The sequence below is a fragment of the Nannobrachium achirus genome (genome assembly GCF_963921795.1).
Source record: "Nannobrachium achirus genome assembly, chromosome: 12".
In the NCBI taxonomy this organism is placed as follows: domain Eukaryota; kingdom Metazoa; phylum Chordata; class Actinopteri; order Myctophiformes; family Myctophidae; genus Nannobrachium; species Nannobrachium achirus.
In genome coordinates this window covers 46,853,576-46,873,756 of record NC_137832.1, presented here as the reverse complement: position 1 = coordinate 46,873,756, position 20,181 = coordinate 46,853,576, and the positions used below count along the sequence as shown (strand labels likewise).

Here is a 20,181-nt window from a genome sequence, read left to right as displayed (position 1 = left end):
GAGTAGCACCACTGCCTGGTTCGGGAACTGCACCGCCACGGAACACAAAGCACTGCAGAGAGTGGTACGTACAGCACATCGTAGGAGGTGAGCTTCCTGACAGTGCAAAAAGTGCTTAGAGTGCAAAAGTTTGGACTTTCCTCAGTGCAAAAGAATGTGTCTTTTACCAGTCAGAGTGCTCATGAACAATTGCTCCAACTATCAAAATGGAATTGTGACAAAAGTGGAATAACTGACAAATGATAAACTTTTCTTCAGGAAACCCTGAGTGTAAAATATTATCCGTCAGGGTCCTAGTGAGGTTGCCTCAGAAAATATGTAACTACTGTAAAAGAGAATAGTCCATCCATGTGTTGTTGTGTTTCCTATTAATAGAGGGTATGCGCGTGACATCATCATCATACCAGGAAGTTATGCAGGAACTCCTACTGAGTGGCAAAACACTACTTTCTGGCCTTGACAGCCCATACATACGAACAGAAAATCCTATCTGATTGCATTAAACAACGTTAAATGGCGTTAAACTCATTTTGCCACTCGATATACCATTCACTTTATGCATGCGCATACCCTCTATAGTTGTCATGTATGACAACATTGATCCCATAATGCATTGCATGATTTACACAAATAAGACTCTGAAAGAGCACATAATCAATTTGGTGTGTTGGATTTGTGTGCCTGTTGCCTAACTTCACGAGGTTAGCGATTTGATGGTCAGTGACAGTGAATAACCCAGTCAGTCGGTTAGTCTGGATGGCAGAATGATTCTGCAGTGTCAACTTGTCCTAATTTAGCCCGAGAAGGTCTGCCAGGCAAGGCACAACAATATGGCATTGTTTAACAGGGGAACAATCGCGTAGGCCTATTCAGGCAACTCAATAGGCACAGTACATTTGAGATCATGCAGTGTAGATCATTTTACACAATGAACCTTAACATTGCCAAAACTAACTTTATTTGATCATGCCATAGGTTTTACATGAAAACACACTGGTGTGAGACTTGTTCCATTATCATGTGGGTAAATTCTCCTTCACTGCCACCCAGGTGTGGAACACTGCCACCCAGGTGTGGAATTCCTTGACTACTTCCCTTAAAACATGTAGCTCGCTGGCTCCTTCAAAACTGCCCTGAAAGCTCACCTTTCAGGAGGCCAAAAGGAGGTAGTTATCAATTATCCCATAGACAGGCGAGAAATGAGCACCCCCCCTTACCTTAGCCCCATCCCCTTGTTTCCCCTACCTTGTAAATGTTTTAACTGCAATGATTTTGAATGTTTTTTTGCTTGCCATTTGCTATCTCCATGAATTGAATACCAAGGATTTCCGACGTGAACAAGACAGTAAAAAGGGATGCTCCTTTTAGGCAGGGTGTTTAACTGTACTTGTACTGTAATTTTATTGTATTGAATATACTTGTACTGTTCTCAATGAAACAACACCAGTTGTTTGCAGAAGTTGTGCTGAAAGGTTTACCCCACTGATGTCTTCTTGTCCTATAATAAAATTGTGATGCACGCGTCATGTTTGTGATGCCCATAAATGTGAGATCCAGGCGAATTGATTGGCCGAATTGGGTCACAATATGGTCACAAACGTGACATCCATCCAGATGCGATGTTACTTGGTGCAACAAATGTCACAAACGTCAAACGTGACATCCAGATTTCATTGGCCAATGAGGAAGAAATTATAATGATCATATTTATACAATACATTATGATATTTAATAGCTTGTAATAGTCTAAAATCAGGGGTCTTCAACGGTTTCAGGCCAAGGACCCCTTGACCGAGAGAGAAATGAAGCAGGGACCCCTCTACATATTGTATAAATGCATTATGCAGATTTTCATCGACTTGTGTGACGGCACTGTCATAGTCTATGTTGGATTCGTGTCAATGTTCTTTCAGACATTTAGCCACTTCAATAGTCGATACATAGTAAACTTGACCTTTCACTCTGTACTTGGTCTGCAAGATCAACCGATCTACCAAGACCGATCTACAAGCTCTCAACACCTTGCAGCGCGAGGCGTTGAGAGCTTGTAGATCTGCTATTTTTGGCTAAATTTCTCCTCAGAATGGGGATGCGAGGGTTCAAAGTTTTTAATTGAAAATAATTATCCATCACTCAAGGATTTGGATCTGTAGTAACTCTGAGGACCCCCTTGGGGTCCCTGTTGAAGAACCCTGGTCTAAATGTCTCCACTAGGCCTGATAGCTATTGTTTTGGTACAGCCTATCTTGTTATGGTTCAGCTCGTCCTTGAAGCAGAGGCAGTATAACTGTGATCTCTGACTTGTGCCTCCTGGCGGAACTACCGTACCACTGACATGTGTGTTGTTGTACTTTTCCCCATTATATCATGTACATAAAGCATAACCGTCACCACCCAGAATTTCGTCTGGTCTCCTAATTGTTTCATCGATTAATGATTAATGATCCAGAATTCCATGACACCAAGCTTTGCCTGATGTAGTGCTCTGATTTGGTTTTGAACGGCAGAGAAAACCAGTGCCAACAAACCTACACCCACTGCGTTGAAAACCAATCCTGTACTGATACCATCCCATTGTGAAGGGCCTCCCTAAAGTCCTTGATATTGGTTCTGTGATGCTGTTATTTTATTACATTTCTGCCTAAAGTCCTTGATATTGGTTCTGTGATACTGCTATTTTATTACATTTCTGCCTAAAGTCCTTGATATTGGTTCTGTGATGCTGTTATTTTATTACATTTCTGCCTAAAGTCCTTGATATTGGTTCTGTGATGCTGTTATTTTATTACATTTCTGCTTAAAGTCCTTGATATTGGTTCTGTGATGCTGTTATTTTATTACATTTCTGCCTAAAGTCCTTGATATTGGTTCTGTGATGCTGTTACATTATTACATTTCTGCCTAAAGTCCTTGATATTGGTTCTGTGATGCTGTTATTTTATTACATTTCTGCCTAAAGTCCTTGATATTGGTTCTGTGATGCTGTTACTTTATTACATTTCTGCCTAAAGTCCTTGATATTGGTTCTGTGATACTGTTACTTTATTACATTTCTGCCTAAAGTCCTTGATATTGGTTCTGTGATGCTGTTACTTTATTACATTTCTGCCTAAAGTCCTTGATATTGGTTCTGTGATGCTGTTACTTTATTACATTTCTGAATGGTTTACACACACACACACAGTTTTAGCCCCTTCATTGAATTTAGTTCAACTGATACCAGAAGTATCAGTAGGCGGAGATCTCTGATCGTGGCTACGCGAAACTGGCCTTTAAGCTTTTAACGTCTGAAAGGAGGCTGCATCTCACCCATAACAAAACACATCAAGTAACAGTATTTTTGGGATGTCCTAAATGCATTTTTAGTTAGAGCAAAATGCAATAGGCTTTCCATGTTTTCTTTTCCATCACACATAGCCCTGCAGTACTGTGTCTTGTCTTGTCTCTGCAATCCTGTGTCATACCCTCTTTGCCATGCATGCACTTCGACATGCAAAGAGGGCATGATGTCTGAAGACATCGATACCTCAGTCCAATTCAACAGCCACCAAGTGGGTCCCACATGTTATTTGTTATTTCTCTAAGATCATTATGATCATTTAGAAATAATTATTAGTAACCTTCATTGCTTTCTTAAATGACATGCCACAAAACCACAATAGGCCTACATGTATGATCTGACACAATGTCTTGTCATGCCACGTTTGTTTTTGAGGGGGTCTTAAAAGCAGTAATGCGATATAAAAACATTTACACATAACATTTAACTAAACCCAACAGTCACCAGACAATAAAACAATAACGAATGTGACAAAAACAACAATATTACAAAACACGAAACAACATACATCAGGGTATTATATGCCTCTTGCAGGCACAAAAGATTGATTCAAAATCAGATGTCAGTGTCTATGTCAGATAGCATACAGTACTTTTAGAGTTATGAAGAGATAACGGTAATAATAATTATATTATATTATTATAATTACCTTTATCTCTTCATAACTATATTTATATAGTTATTAATTATTTATAATTGTGTTATAATTATGTACTAGACTACTGGTAAGTAACACATTATAAGAAGACATTTTGAACAGTCTTCAGTAATATCACTGAAGACTTTGATTGGGAGTTTACCAATGAGATCATCAGGCATTCACAGAATTACTTATCTTCCATTGGACAAAACATGCCTATAGCAATAGCAGCATGAAGACTATTTCAATTTCCTTTCAAATACATTATCAATGCTTCTGATTACATATAATGCTGTCTCTGTCCAACCCAAAATGGGATAATGACATGAGGTAAATTTTACTTTGAGCTTTGGGCAGTTGTCGAATAATCATATATAATGATAATAAATAATACATATTATTATGATTAAAGGGGAAGACCACCCATTTTCAATATGGAACTATGTCATTAATATACCTTAGAGGAGTTGTGTGGAAATAGAAAAAAAGTTCCCAAAATCAATCCTCCAGTTCTAGGCAACACAGAAGGGGGGAACTTTTGTTCTATTTCCACACAACTCCTCTAAGTTATATTAACTAGCCCTTACCCGTTCAAAGATATGAGCTCCAAAATGATGTGCAGTGTGTGGGTTATGGGATGTGCACTGTGCATACAGTATATGAGGGATGGAAAGTAACTTTAACTGGTGCTTGCATGATAATATGTAGGAGCATCAATGTAAGAAATACCCGTTTCGTTTAATGGCTACCCCCCCCCCCCCAGCCCGCCCGCCCACCCGCCTGCACACACCCGCCTGCCTGCACACACACACACACACACACACACACACACACACACACACACACACACACACACACACACACACACACACACACACACACACACACACACACACACAGAGAGAGCTGGTTAAACATGTTGCCTCATGCTAGATGCAGAATAGATGTGCCTCATGCTAGATGCAGAATAGATAGTAGATACACCATAAAAATGCTAATATACAGCATATGATTTGTGAAAGTGACAAACGGGCTTCACAGTTATGTCAGGTGTGTTCATATGCTAATGGTGATGCGATTTCAGATCAATTGCTCCAGCCACGCTGTTTCAGACAGACAGACACTCAGACATTCGCAAAATTATAGTATAGACTAGCCCTTACCCGTTCAAAGATATGAGCTCCAAAATGATGTGCAGTGTGTGGGTTATGGGATGTGCACTGTGCACACAGTAACTTTAACTGGTGCTTGCATGATGTAGGAGCATCAATGTAAGAAACCCGTTTCGTTTAATGGCTACAGAGATACTGTCCCCCCACGCCCCCCCCCGCCCGCCCGCCCACCCGCCCGCCCACCCGCCTGCACACACACCCGCCTGCCTGCCTGCACACACACACACACACACACACACACACACACACACACACACACACACACACACACACACACACACACACACACACACACACACACACACACACACACACACACACAGAGCTGGTTAAACATTTTGCCTCATGCTAGATGCAGAATAGATGTGCCTCATGCTAGATGCAGAATAGATAGTAGATACACCATAAAAATGCTAATATACAGCATATGATTTGTGAAAGTGACAAACGGGCTTCACAGTTATGTCAGGTGCATGTGTTCATATGCTAATGGTGATGCGATTTCAGATCAATTGATCCAGCCACTGAGGAGAAACGCTGTTACAGACAGACACTCACTCACTCACTCACTCAGACATTTGGAAAATTATATGTTAGATGACATAGTTCAATATTGAAAATGGGTGGTCTTCCCCTTTAAATAATAACGTGTTGAAGTTATTATTTCTGTCTTTTTAAAAAAACGATGTTTCGAACAGTGTTTTGCCAATATATCTGTCAGTTCTCTAACACGGAGCTGTCTGTTACCAACTCCAGTATAAGTAAAATACCAGTAAGACTCCCTAATCGGGAGATAAGCGACCGTCAGGTCGCAGTGTGATCTTAGGGCAAAATGTGTAGGAGCAGTGTCCAAGAATGTGTTTGAAAAAGTCGGCCTGATGGTGGCGCTATATGGGACAGATCCATGTTGATGACATGAGTGTAGACATACTGTGTACCGATTTGCGTGATTTTAGGGCAGAATCTGTAGGAGCAGTGTCCAAAAATGTGTTTGAAAAAATCGGCCAGAAGGTGGCGCTAAATGGGACAGATCCATGTTAATGACATGAGTGTAGATAGCCTGACACTCAGCCTGAATTGACATTTCGTTTCACTCCATTATTCAGTCTGAACTCACTTCCACCGAAGGCGATTGCAGGGATGGGCGTTGCCAAAAAAAAAGGCAGTCTTCAGCGATTGGTTCACCGACCAACACGTGACATAGTGTTGTTATGTGTGCATGGCTGGCTAGTGGCTAGCCTGTTGCTTGCTAGTGCTACTTGCTAACCAAAGAAACAGTCAGAATAGGAGCACTACGAACTAGTAATCAAACACAACATAACATGCCTGCTACTGGTGTTTCATAGCGAGATCGATACGATCGCATTTTACCGTATTTTATCGCGACGCGATGCGCGGTACGGTACGGCGGCGGCGCTGGTGTACTTGGAAACACACATGAGTTCTGGGAAACCCCCACCCACGCTGATCACAAGACGCTGATTCACGACGCTGATTCGCCGATCGGATTTTCAACCGAGGCAGGCCTCTTCATTGAGAGCGATGCTAGACCTGAATCGCCAAAACAAAAAATTTAAAGGGGTGTGGCTAGCGATTCAGGGTCTGGAACTAGGCTAGAGTGTAGACATACTGTGTACCGATTTGCGTGATTTTAGGGCAAAATCTGTAGGAGCAGTGTCCAAAAAATGTGTTTTAAAAAAATCGCCCTGAAGGTGGCGCTAAATGGGACAGATCCATGTTGATGACATGAGTGTAGACATACTGTGTACCGATTTGCGTGATTTTAGGCCAAAAATGGTAGGAGCTGTGTCCATAAATGTGTTTTGCAAGAATCGGCCTCATGGTGGCGCTAGAAATTTGGCATGGATGGGGGCAACGGTTGCGGAGATAAGAGCAAGGCAAAAGTGTGACGTGTGACAGACTGACAGCTGGTCGAGGTTTTGATAGTAACTGCGGCCTGACGGTCGCAACTAAGCCCAAACTGCCCAACCATTCAATCTTGCGTTGCATTGATTGATTGAAGGCTTTATTAGAAGTTTGCATAGTATAGGAAAATGTACAGATTCATGACGGTACAGTTCACTGGTACAAGGTCTACTAAAAGGAGATCCATGAAAAGACTAAGCTTATTTCAACAGGAAACCATTTAAGTATCTCATATAACATTGAATGACAGACAAATAGAACACAGTACTATGCAGTAGATATGTAAAGAAAAAGGGGAAAAAAAAGAAAAGAAAACAGTAAATCTAAACAAACAGTAAGTATATACAAGGAATATACAGTAAATCTAAACAGACAGTACGTATGTACAAGGAATATACAAGTATATAAGTATATACAAGGAAGGGGCAGGGAGGGTAGGGTTGGGCTAGGTTTTTTACCTAGCCCAAACTCACCCAAACGAAAGACCGCAGCGCCCTCTAGCGGTGGTCGGCGTGAGTGCGTCGGACAGTGACACAGCAGGAGGCGGAGCGGTGTGTGCAGGCAGAGCGGATCCTTCATGAGGGAAGAGGCCAGGGACCAGGCTGTCAGCCCCGGCTTCTCCTCTCTTTAGCCCGCGATAGAATCCCCTTCTAAACGCGCCAGGGAGCCCGAACAGGGGGCCGGCGTTAATGCTCGTAGGATGTCCCGCCATGAAGGTAAGGACAAACGGAACGCAGCGGAATGCAAACAGGGTCGGTGATGTACGCAGTGTTGTTGCAGCGTTAGCAGACCCAGCTAGTGAGGCTGTTCTGTCGGTGTTTTTGCACCTTCCCGTCCATGGAGCAGGGACGGACGCCTGTTGCCATACAATGGGAGCAGGGGACACATTATGGCGGCCACCCGCCGTCTGTCCCACTCGGGGGTCCTTGCAGTTCGCCACTGAGGTTGTGAAGACACGGGACGGTGGAGTGCTACAGCACTGGCTGTAAATAAGCGGAAGGGCTGACGTTAAGTAGCCATGTTGCTGAGCTAGCTAGCCTGCAAGCTAAGTGTAGTGTAAAGTGGGTTAACTGTGTCAGCAGCACTGCGTTAGCAGCAGGCTAGTTAGCAGCTGGCTGGGAAGAGGAGGGAGGGGAGGGGCGGGGCGGGGGACGGAGTCGCCAGGGATTCGTCGGCGACGTCAGAAGTAAGCGTCGCCAGTGGTGTGAAGCAGTGGTTCTCAACCTGTGGGTCGGGACCTATGGTCGGGACCCCGAGGGGGTTCCTCATATTATTATTATTTTTTTTTGTGGGGGGGGGGGGGGGGGGATGCATTTAGGCCACATTGTTTTCTCACTCAACAGTAAACAAATCCACATAAAGTTTAAGTGTATAGAGGGTATCTGCACATTTCTAAAGTTACTTTTTAATACCTCTAAAATGACAAATTAAACATTGGCCAAATTGTAAAAAATTAGAGGCTGAAAATGTGAAAATAGCTGATCTATATTCTCGCAACTTCTGAGCACGTAGATCTGCTTTTTCACAATAGAACCTTGTTATACAAAATGTAATAGCTCAACTCTTAGTGGTCCCCAGTTGAATTATTATTATTTTAGAGGTCGAGGCCTGAAAAGGTTGAGAACCACTGGTGTAAAGTAATTAAGTACATTTACTCAAGTACTGTGGTATTTTTACACCGTGATGATTGATCACGGTGTACTTTGCAATACAGACCCCCAAATCAGTCATCCATCCAGTTCTAGGCAACAGAGAGGGGGGCGGGGCGAGGGGGGGGGGGCGGGGGGAGCATGTACTTCTACTCCACTACATCTCAGAGGCAAATATTGTACTTTTACTCCACTGCAATGATATGAAAACATTAGTTACTTTATACTAGTTACTGTATTAATGTGGTTATTTTGATTATTATTACAAAACATTCATTAACCATATACATTTTGGCCATTTGAAAATAGCCTATCTACAAGCTCGCAACGCATTGTGAGCTTGTAGATCTTTTTTTCCCCTTTTTTATAAACCACTTGAAGTTGAACCCTAGCGTCCATATTCAGAGAACTTAAAGGACAACTCTGCCCTAACTCACTTCTAGGCTTATTTTCCTACTTATATTGATCCAAAATTACTGTCCATGGGGTCTGTTAGGCACAAATGCCCCTGTTGTCCAGTTTCCCCTGCAGAACCCAGCAGCTCTCACAGCATAGAGTGGAGTTTATAAGCCCAGGGCCGTAGCGCGTCTAATCGGCGCTCTAGGCGAGCTCTCTCGAATGCGCCCCCCCCCCCCCATGCGGGTTTTGCTGTGAATTTAGTCGGTTTTGGGACGGTTTGGGCTGGTTTGGGTCCACTCCCTCCATTTTGGCGCCCCCTCGGCGCCCCCTCTAGGATGGCGCTCTAGGCGACCGCCTATACCGCCTATAGCTAAAAACGGCCCTGTTTAAGCCTGTCGCTTTTACACTATTTGTTGCTGTCAAAAGTGATTTTCTATTTCATGAATGTGTTACTAGTTGTCATTACAAACACAGTCATGCCTTGGTTGTCCCACACAAGCCACCACAATCTCATAAATAATGTTTTGGGGTGATCATTCGGCACAAGTGCCAATCAAAGTGACTGCACTGGCCAATCACAGGGCATCTTTTCCGGGACTTGGCAAAACACATAAAAGCATAACATCTATTTAGCAGAGTGTGATGGCTTGTGTGGGACAATGATGACTGTCATGGATGTGTTTGTAATGACAACTAGTACCACATTCATGAAAAATAAAAACACTTTTGACCACAACAAATAGTGTAAAAACGATATAGGCTTATAGGCTCCACTCTATGCTATGAGAGCTGCTGGGTTCTGCCGGGGAAACTGGACAACAGGGGCATTTCTGCCTAATAGACCCCATGGACAGTCTTTTTGGATCAATATAAGAAGAAAAATTAGCCTAGAAGTGATTTAGGGCGGAGTTGTCCTTTAAGCCAAAAATCACACCCGTGTGAACTGAGCGGTGGTCGTGGGGGGGGAGGGGTGCCACAGCGCCCCTCCCTTAACATGTGTGGTCAAAAAAGGTACTTCAGGCTACATACAGACACGCACACACACACGCACGCATACACACACGGCCACGTATAGGAGACGGTGTAACCACCGCTCAAAAATAGCATATCTACAAGCTCACAACGCCTACAGTAGGCCTACAGAGTGAAAAGTCAAGTTTATTAAGTATTGATGGTTCAATGCTTAAATATTTTAAAACACAAATTGACATGAATCCAAAATACACTGATGATTGTGCTGTCAAACAATGAAACTATATGGAATCTCTGAAAAGGTTGTGGGGGTCCCTGCTTCATCTCTCTCTCAGTCTCAACTAAGGGGTCCTTGGCCTGTAAACGTTGAAGACCCCTACGTTGAAGACCCCTGTTCTACGCTTTCAGTTGATATTACGTCATTTTTGTCGGCGCGACTAACAGCCCTGCCCACTTCCGATTGTTTATGACGTCACTTGCTTATCCTTTGTGCGTGTCACTATAGGCTGAGTTCAGTCTGTGTGTGAAGCTAGCAGCGGCTAACGTCACCTAATAACTGTCATTATGAGCAGCGACGGTGCTGGTAAGTGAAATAGCGGATCGTTTATGACAAACTTAACATCAGAGACGCTAAAGCGACAGGTACAAAGTAGCCCTGCAGCTTCAAAGTCAAACCTCGGCTGAGCAGACTAGCTTTAATTGGCTAAAAGAGAACGCTTGCTAACTGTTAAGTCGCTCACCAAGCAGACGCTGATGGCAAGGTTGGTTGGGTTTTAGGCCCCGACCGACCGGCCTCTGGTTCTCATGTGTGTTGTTGTCACGTTGACATATTGACGCTATACTGCATTGGTTCTCGAAGTTGGGTCCGGGGACCCCCAGGGGTCCTTGAAGGAGTTCCAGGAGATCCCCAGCTAAATGATAGTTAGGAACTAAATGGACCCTTATGGGTCTGTAACTCCGAGAGTGACGGGTCCATTTGGTTCCATTTGTACACTCTCTGAGTTAAAATTAGCATTGATTTTACAATGACAAGATATATCTGGGTCACAGAGATTTAAATGCCAGGTCCCTGAAATTAAAATGGTTGAGAATCACTGCTAGAGCTGTAAAAATCTTCTCTCACGGGGGTCCCTGGCATATCTTTTCAAATGGGGGTCCGCGGTGCTAATAAGTGTGATTTGGGGGGTCCTTGACATGGAAAAGTTAGAGAACCGTCAGGTTCATATTTTACACTGTCAGTTGTGGTGTACCAAGTACAAGGTGAAATAGACCTTTAATAATGTTGTTGACAGTTACCACTGAAACGCAGCCAGCACAGCAATGATCAAGTTGACTGTGACTTGTTAATTTAATTCTGAGAGTGGACAAATTGTACAGACCCAAGTGGACAATGTAAAGGTACATTTGAGTTACAATTGGATACATTGATATTATTGAGTATTTGACTGAGTGTGTAGCGATGAATGCAGTTATGAGTTGAGGCTGGCTCTGACGAGTGTCATACAATACACCCCTGACAGCACGACTGTCCTAGTCAATCAAGAATTGCCTGCATTTGAATGCAGTGCACCTTGTTTACCTTGGAAGCATCATGTTAAACCTTGGTCAACACTTCTTTTTTACACCGTGGCTCTGTGCAAGGCTACCTGTATATTAGGGTTGATTTGTCAGTTTGTGTGTGTTACTTCATCCGTTAAGATAAGCTTGCAAACTGGAGATGTGATCAGTACTGAATGTCTTGTGCACACTCACAGTAGGCTAACTAACTTGTACTACAACACATTATTTGTAAGTAACACATTTTGTAATACTTAACTTTAACTTTTATAATGGAAGTCCGTGTGTCTCAGTTTAAGCTGAAACCATGGCCAGACTTATAGCCTAGACTAGATGGATACAACTTAGTCGACTGACATCACGGGCTCATCCACATGAAGTCCAAGATCTGCATTGAAGCCACACCGTTCTCATGTGGATCTCGAGATCCTCGGGATTTGATAATTCTTTGTATTGTATAGCTATTGTTATAAAAAATTAGGTTGGAATTGTGTCAAGGATTTTTTTGTGAAGATGCTTGGTGTATTTGTTTATTATTAAGTGCAGGGTGAGAACAGGGCGAGTAAGGAGAGTAACTACTATTGTATTGTAACCAAAACAAAAATGTATTGCTGCCAAGTTAACAATGACAGACCTTTTGTGAGTAGTCCTCAAAAGGACACTGGTTGTTTGGCTGTAGATTGGACATTGGCAGGTAATAATGAAAATACAGAAGAGGACATTTTGAATATTTTCATTCATCAGCTAGCCGTTTAGTGTTTACTCACTTCTGCCATCTGAGAATGATAGAAATGTGTAGTGTAAATATGTCACAGCTACTAGTACTACTGTATTTATCTGCATCTTACCTTAGGTCTTCCTATGATCTATTCATAGGAAACTATTGTTCCTACATGGAAATGTCACGTGGTCGTTGACATGATCTGTATGTTTTCCATCTAGGCTAATTGAGTCGCATAATTACTTTTGTCCATGAAGCATTGCCATAGCTTTATTGTGTGATACATGGTATCTATCTTTCCCCTCCCCTGTAGCGAGACTCCCCGAATCAAATCGAAATAAATAATGTCTCTAAAAGTGGAGTATGCATCGGCCCTAGGACACCAACTGGTTGAGGAGTAGGATTGCCTGAAGCTCATGAGTGCAATAAAAAAGCGGTACAAAAACAAATCTCTCCTTCAGCAACACACCGGCTGTGGACGGCGCGTGTCAAAACCATAGACCGTAAAATATATGGACAGTGCGAAGCCATTGGTTTCTATGCAGTGCAACTGAAGTATTTTGGGTCCTTGGCATGGGTGTCGCCATCATAGATTGAAATGCGACCAGAGGAGGCTATTGGCTGCCAACGGTCACGTGCAACCGCAGAGATACATGGGAGAATGTGGTCGGAGCCTCCCGAAATACAGCACACGAAGAAGAACACAGCCGGCTGGTATCAGTTTAGTTGGCCACGCCTCCCGCAACTTTATCATCAATTTTAACATAAATGGGACCTTATTTTCACAAAACGCATATCATCGTGATTGAAAGGCAATTTTTAACTAGCGATAAGAACCATAAAGTATTTATGAAAATGTTAATTAAGGTTAGAAAACGAAAGGGGAAAATGAATGGGGTCCAATGCATAGAGTTAAAATAAGAATAGAGAGGACACCAGATATCCCCGCCCGCCCACTTGCATTGAGTTGCTCACCTAGCGCATGAGGCGTTTTCACCCCTCCTTCCGCGTTGTAAAACTGTGACGTAGTGGGGCCACTGTGACGCATTTTTCGTCATAGTTTGTGTTCATGGACGCGCTGGGGCTCAAATTCATGAACGAGCTCTTCCGGTATGAACGCGCGTCAATACAAAGAAGCCTATGCGCGTTCATGTGGTTAGTAGACCCAACTGCAGTACCTCAAAATGGCCACCATGTCCATTTGGTTTCAGGGCGCCCCCAGGGTTCTGGAGGCTTGGTCCAATGGAGAACAATTCTTTTTGCGATCGGCCGGGGGGGAAAACAGCGCAACTAGCGGCCAATCATAGGAAGTTTTAGTTCCGTATTGGAATCATTAAATCGGCGGAACTATGCCCCTGGTCAAAACAGCCACCCCCATTAATATCAATGAACATACCCACACCGGTGGCGTCCATGCCTTGTCCGCCGCTCCGATATGCCACTGTCCTATTTTCCAGGCATTGCCGTATGGTGAAAAATGTCTGTGCGCCACAGCTGGTGTGTGCTCCCCTTAAGAGCTGCTTAGGCTTCAACATCACATACACTTACTAAAATATGATGAATACGTTTGAAGCCTAGTTTGTAGTGTGCGACTATGCAGACTCAACCCCCCCCCCCCCCCCTGGCACTCTATAAACCTGGCACTTTATAGAGTGGATGTGCGTGCTATCTAGCTTATTTATTAGGACTGCAGCTTTAAATGTTTCTAGCAATCGAATTTAAAGTTGTTTAATGCAATCAGATAGGACTTCTCTGTTTAGATGTATGGTCTGTCAAGGCCAGAAAGTATTTTCTTTGCCACTCAGTAGGCATTACCGCATAGCTTCCGGATATGATGATGATGTCACATGCATACCCTCTATTACTTTTGTACGGATACATATCCTCCTAACGGCCATTTATCTGTAAAGTACACTTTAGAAGTCACCTGTGCGGGGGAGTCTCCCACAGTGCCACAGTGGGAAGCATGGCTATGGGAGAGGGTGAACAGAATGTAAAGAGCCATGGTGTTGTGAACAAATCGTACAGGTGCCCAGGGAGGGGAGGGGAACCTGAAGTCTTGGGCGTTAGCTAGGAGTTTAGAGTGGTTCTGAGTTTTGACTGTATGCTTGAGAAAGGTGGGGGGAAAAACAATAGTCTGTGCATATACTGGTCTGTAGAATTATTGTCCCAATGAAACCTTCATATTGTAGTACACACATCTTTCTGGCCTTTAGGTTTTCAAAAAAAGTACCCTTTTAATATAATTTCTTGATTGATTAAGTTCATTAATGAAGGTCTTAAGTAGGTAGGAAGATCCCCAGCTCCTGGCTGTGTGTTGAAGTGTCCTTGAGCAAGACATTAACAACTATGATTTTCTTCATCTCTTATTCCAGGTGTGAGCTGTGACGCGTGTTTGAAAGGCAACTTCCGAGGGCGACGATACAAATGTTTAATTTGTTACGACTACGACCTTTGCGCGTCATGCTATGAGAGCGGAGCTACCACAACCAGACACACCACAGAGCATCCCATGCAGTGTATATTGACCCGGGTTGACTTTGGTAAGTAGCTGCCGTGATTGTGTCCCTCAGCAGATTCTCCATGTTGAAGGAGCTCATGTATTTGTAATTTTGGTGATAAACAAAATAGGGATGGGACAATGAAAATTTCATCTCACGATTATTATGACAAAAAAAAATAGCAATTTATGATATCGCGATAATCAAAATATCCCCAACATCCATTATGCTGGGGCAGAACATTTGCCAAAAAATAGCTCACAACGCGTCGTGTTGCAAGCTGTTTTTTGGCAAAGAGATTTAGTAGAGAGTGGAAAAAGGGGCTATATCAAGTACGTTATTTACAGGTCCGTATAGAGGGTTTAAGTGGTACTGGATATGCAGCTATAAAAAATAAAAGGTTAATTGATCCCAGTGCATGAGAGGACGATTTCACGATAAATTAGATCTCCGCGATACGATTAGGTGAGTGTTTTTTTATCACGATAAACGATAATATCGATTATCGTCCCATTCCTAAAACAAAACCCATGTTGGCTTTGTACTTTGCACTGTACACTGTAATAATTATGTTGTTTTGTTTTGTGATGTACATATTCATTTGTTTAGACTGACATTTGAGCATAATGGTTGCAAGTGGTTGCAATGAGTTGCAAGGAGTTTCATTGGTGTGGACTAGTCTGGGATCACTTCACTTTTCGGGGTTGTATCCGGTCGGGAGTGGAAATCGCAACACGTCATGTTGTAGTACTCAAAGACAATTTTTCCGGAAAGATCAAACCGGATTCAGTTTTAACCCAAAATAATCCCCCTGCACTCAAGGACATACTTTTAGGGCCTACCTAATAAACTCCTTGATGCAGAGTAGTTTTGCTTTTGAAAAATGTGTTTGGGATATGCATCTTTTAGTCCAACTACACTAGGCTTCTTGAGCATTTTAATAGGGATTGGGGAAACAAACGGGGGGAACCAAATAAAAGCGGCGCCGCTTCTTCTAGTGGTTTCCGCTTTAGGCGGAAACCAAACGGCCTGATGTGAACGAACACCAGGCTTTCCCCCAGAAAGCCTGGTGAGGCGAGGTTAGGTGTGGACTGGCCTTTGGGGATAGGCGACGGAGAGAATGATACGAATTGTTAGACTGATGTACACAAGATCTTTTGACCATCTGTTTAGTGATGTGAATCCCCTACTACTGCATTCTAATTTCTAAAGCCCAACATTTCCAACCCATGTTTCAAAAATGAGGGGCTTTATTTTAAGTTAGAATGTTAGAATTTGCTTGGCAGTTATTTCTAGTCGTGGATTTTCATAATAATGTGTTTACGGTGCTGCTGAAATGTCAGGAGGAGGACAGGCTCACTTGAACCAAATGTTGAAATCCTGTCCTCCATGATTGCACAGTATGCAAATGTTTTAGGCATGGAGTTAGACCTATCTGAACTATATAATCTGCACACAGTTTAAATGCTATGTGGAGGTGTTTCATTCCTACCCGACTCGCTCCTCGTGCTTAGTGTTGAGAGAATTAAGCAACCAGGTCTTGGAAAACAAGCCCAAAAGTACAAACTATATAGGCCACATAAGAACCAGTAATATACATCGACTATTTGAAAATAGCCGATCTAAGAGCTCACAACGCAAAGTGTTCTGAGCTTGTAGATCAGTTATTTTATCAGACTATTAATACATTATTTTGGGAGCATCCAGACGGTGTGTGGACCGTCTGCTTTAGTTTACAGTTTATTTGTTTCGATCCAGCACCCATCGAAATGTTTGGATGTGCGCGCACCCCTTGACCGCTATAGCTTTATAAAATCCACCATGTTTTGTCATTGTCATCAGGTAACATTGATTCCGCAAAGCTTCAGCTTGATTTACCAGGAAGACTCCCTAATCGGGAGATAAGCGACTGTCAGGTCGCATGTAACCTCATGGTGGCGCTAGAAGAGGGGCATGTGAGAAATCAGGTGGTGGAGGTTGTGGTTTGCCAGCCAAGGAGTGTGTGTTTGGCATGGATAGGGCAACAGTGCCGGAGATAAGAGTAGGGACAAAAGTTTGACGTGTGGCGTGGCGGACTGACGGACAGCCGGTGGAGCTTTTCATAGTAACTTGCGACCTGTCGCTCGCCGATCAAGCTTACAACACATCATCACATGGTTTAACATGGACGTAGATATAAAACTCTATGCTGGATATTATCTAATGCATTTTTGAAGGACAAGAACGGGCCAAATGGTATTGTGAAAGTCTGCTAAAAAGATAATTGGAGCCCAGCAAAGAGACTTGTGTTTCCTTTGGGAGAAACAGGTGGCCCAGAAAGCAAAAGGAATTATTAGCCAACCTGACTATGTTCTGTCCAGTGAATTCAATCTAATCACCCTCAGGCCTCTGACTGTAGGAGAACAAACCGCTTCACAAAGTCCTTCATTCCTTCCACAGTCAGAATGTTGAATGCCAACAATAAATGATGCTATTTATATGAACGAACAAACAAAGATATTTATTTTATTTTTTGAGCTGTTATATGTATTGTAAATATGTTTTTGCCACCTTTATGTTTGATCTGTTGTCTCAGACATAGGCCTAATGGCTTCCTTGCCTGTGAGTCTTGTGTGTGTGTGTGTGTGTGTGTGTGTGTGTGTGTGTGTGTGTGTGTGTGTGTGTGTGTGTGTGTGTGTGTGTGTGTGTGTGTGTGTGTGTGTGTGTGTGTGTGTGTGTGTGTGTGTGTGTGTGTGTGTGTGTGTGTGTGTGTGTGTGTGTGTGTGTGTGTGTGTGTGTGTATTGGGTGGAGCTGAAGATGAATTGCCCTCCTTGGGATAAATGGAATAATCTGAATGTCCACTGCGTATTCCTCTCCAGACTTGTATTATGGGGGAGAAGCCTTCTCAGTGGAGCAGCCCCAGGCCTTCACATGTCCCTACTGTGGCAGAATGGGCTACACCGAGATCTCCCTGCAGGAGCATGTAGCTGCTGAGCACACAGAGACCTCCACAGAGGTGGTGAGTTGGTCCCCACCTAGCATGGAGGATGTGTCAACTGATGGACCCTTTTAAGTAACGCGTTAAAACCGAAAAAGCATATTCTTTTCATTTTCGATTTCTTTCGCTATTCAAAAAATGGCAAGTCCACATTCATGCTTGTAGATCTGCTTTTCTGAAAAATCTTAAATATGTCTTGGGTCTCACAGCACACGGTTGGTTCTACACTTGTTTTTTACACTTTCTTGGAATCGAGTTGGCCCAATAATAAGAGGTTCTATATGCAGGGATCTCCATATATGGGCATAAACGGGATAGTATGTAGGATGTCAGACGTTATAGGACTTTCACGTAACGAGTAACCGAGTAAGCATGTCTGGGGTCTCACAGCCCACGGTTGGTTCTACAGACTCCAACATTTGCACACGGATAGCTCAGATTTTTGCCTATGTTCTTAGATACTTCTCCTGCCGTACTTGCACAATGTACAGTTGTATGAAACAACATGGTTTTGTTGAACCGCTGATCCAACCAATATGCCCATATCTCCATATACATGGATTTCCATATATGGGTAACTGGTCTGACTACTATATTACTAATATATTAATAATGAATTCCGTCCTGTGCGAATAATACTTGCATACAAGTTTACATAAATCGTTCAGAAAACTGTTAAGGATTTAGAAGATTTGTAGAATCGGCCTCAGGTCTTAATGAGTTAACTAGTTTTTAATGGTCCTCTGTGAACGCTCTGCAATAGCACATGCCTTTGAACTCCTTTTTTAAGAGGTTGTGAATTGAAGTAACAGCAGCATCTCTCCCCTGTCTCCCAGATCTGTCCTATATGTGCAGCACTGCCGGGTGGAGACCCTAATCATGTGACCGATGACTTTGCTGCTCATCTCACACTTGAACACAGAGCACCCAGAGACTTGATATCCTTCACAAATGTAACATTATGTGCTGTTCTTGATGCCAAATAGCATCAGCATTTGATTCTAGATTCAATGAATGAAGTATGTGTTTGATGTTTATTGGTTGATATTTTGCCAAAAAAACCTAAATAGGTTGTATTACCTCCAGTTTGCCTTCAAATGTGGTCCATTTGTGAACGGGCAAAGCGCAACATGGCCAGTTGATCAATGGAAAGAATGCAGTATAGTAGTATAGTGAACAAGTAGTATATTGAACAACTGAGAATTCCTCCTATGTGACCACATTTTGTGGAATATCACAGTTCATTCAAGCAAATGTCCTTATTAGATTATGTACTATTTATTTCTGAATTTGTAGTCTGGAATGTTAAAAAAGGGTATTTACCGGTATTTATAATTGTTCTACAATTTTTTTTACAATCTTTATGAAAATAGCTGATCTACAAGCCCACAACACCTTAAGTTGCAGCATGACATGTTGAGAGCTTGTAAATCTGCTCCCTTTCCCTTATGATGTTTCTTTTTTTCTCCGCCCCCTGGCCCCTGCTACACATGAAGCACACACAAACACACGCACGCATGCACGCGCACACACACACACACACTCACACTCTCCGGTGGCTAAGATGTAGCTGCTAACGCTAACTCGATAGCTCTGCATGAGCGTCTCTGGCAACGTTTGTTGTTGGTCTTGGGAACCAGCGTGTGGTCGCGTCTTATTTGCAAGATTTGCACTGAGCTGCTGTTGGGTCTACTCACTCTGCTGGCTTTGCTTTCTATCAGAGTTCACTCTGTTGTACTGCTGCTGCGGTCGTTGACTTGTGCGTGACCGTGGAGCAGACTCCTGGAATGGAGTGCTTATATCAGAGCATTCTATCGGATGTTTTAGCTGAGTTACGATATGATCCGATATACGTATTGCGCCGATATGCGATATATATAATATATCGTATCGCGGTATCCCTAGTCCTTATGTTTTTGCACTTTTCTTTTTCCTTGGGGCAAGCGTTTGATCACAAAGGTCCTATTGACCTCAATTAAATGGTTGAAGCATGTTTTAGACACACTCATTTTTCCTTGGCTGGGACTGTCAACAGGGATGTGTCTATAGGCTACATGCAGAACAATTTCATAGTCCTATTTTGTTCATATCTAGATTTGAAAGCACGATCACCACTGAATGCGATTCATAAAAGCAATTTTATTTTTGCGTGGAATCTGTCTCCTTCTGAAACTCTATAGATATGGAGATTAACTCATTCGTAGTTTACGGCCGTAAAGCCCGTTAATTTCTCTATGTCTTTCACTGCCGGCTTCTCCTAGTCCTACCTGTTAACGTGGGCTCTCGTCCAGTTCCATCGTGCGTGATCGGACACGCATCGTGTGTT

The 20,181-nt window shown here is 42.9% G+C and overlaps 1 protein-coding gene across 1 annotated transcript in view; it reads left to right on the top strand.

Annotated features, from left to right (window-relative positions):
* The first annotated feature begins 7,645 nt into the window (after positions 1 to 7,645).
* The window catches only part of LOC308295072 (E3 ubiquitin-protein ligase KCMF1-like), a 17,900-nt gene continuing 5,364 nt past the window's right edge, over positions 7,646 to 20,181 (top strand). The window contains exons 1-4 of the mRNA XM_080738024.1: positions 7,646 to 7,794; positions 14,752 to 14,919; positions 17,737 to 17,876; positions 18,692 to 18,793. Coding sequence (XP_080594150.1) covers positions 7,779 to 7,794; positions 14,752 to 14,919; positions 17,737 to 17,876; positions 18,692 to 18,793 — 426 coding nt within the window. The 5' untranslated portion in view covers positions 7,646 to 7,778. The remainder of the gene's footprint in view (positions 7,795 to 14,751; positions 14,920 to 17,736; positions 17,877 to 18,691; positions 18,794 to 20,181) is intronic.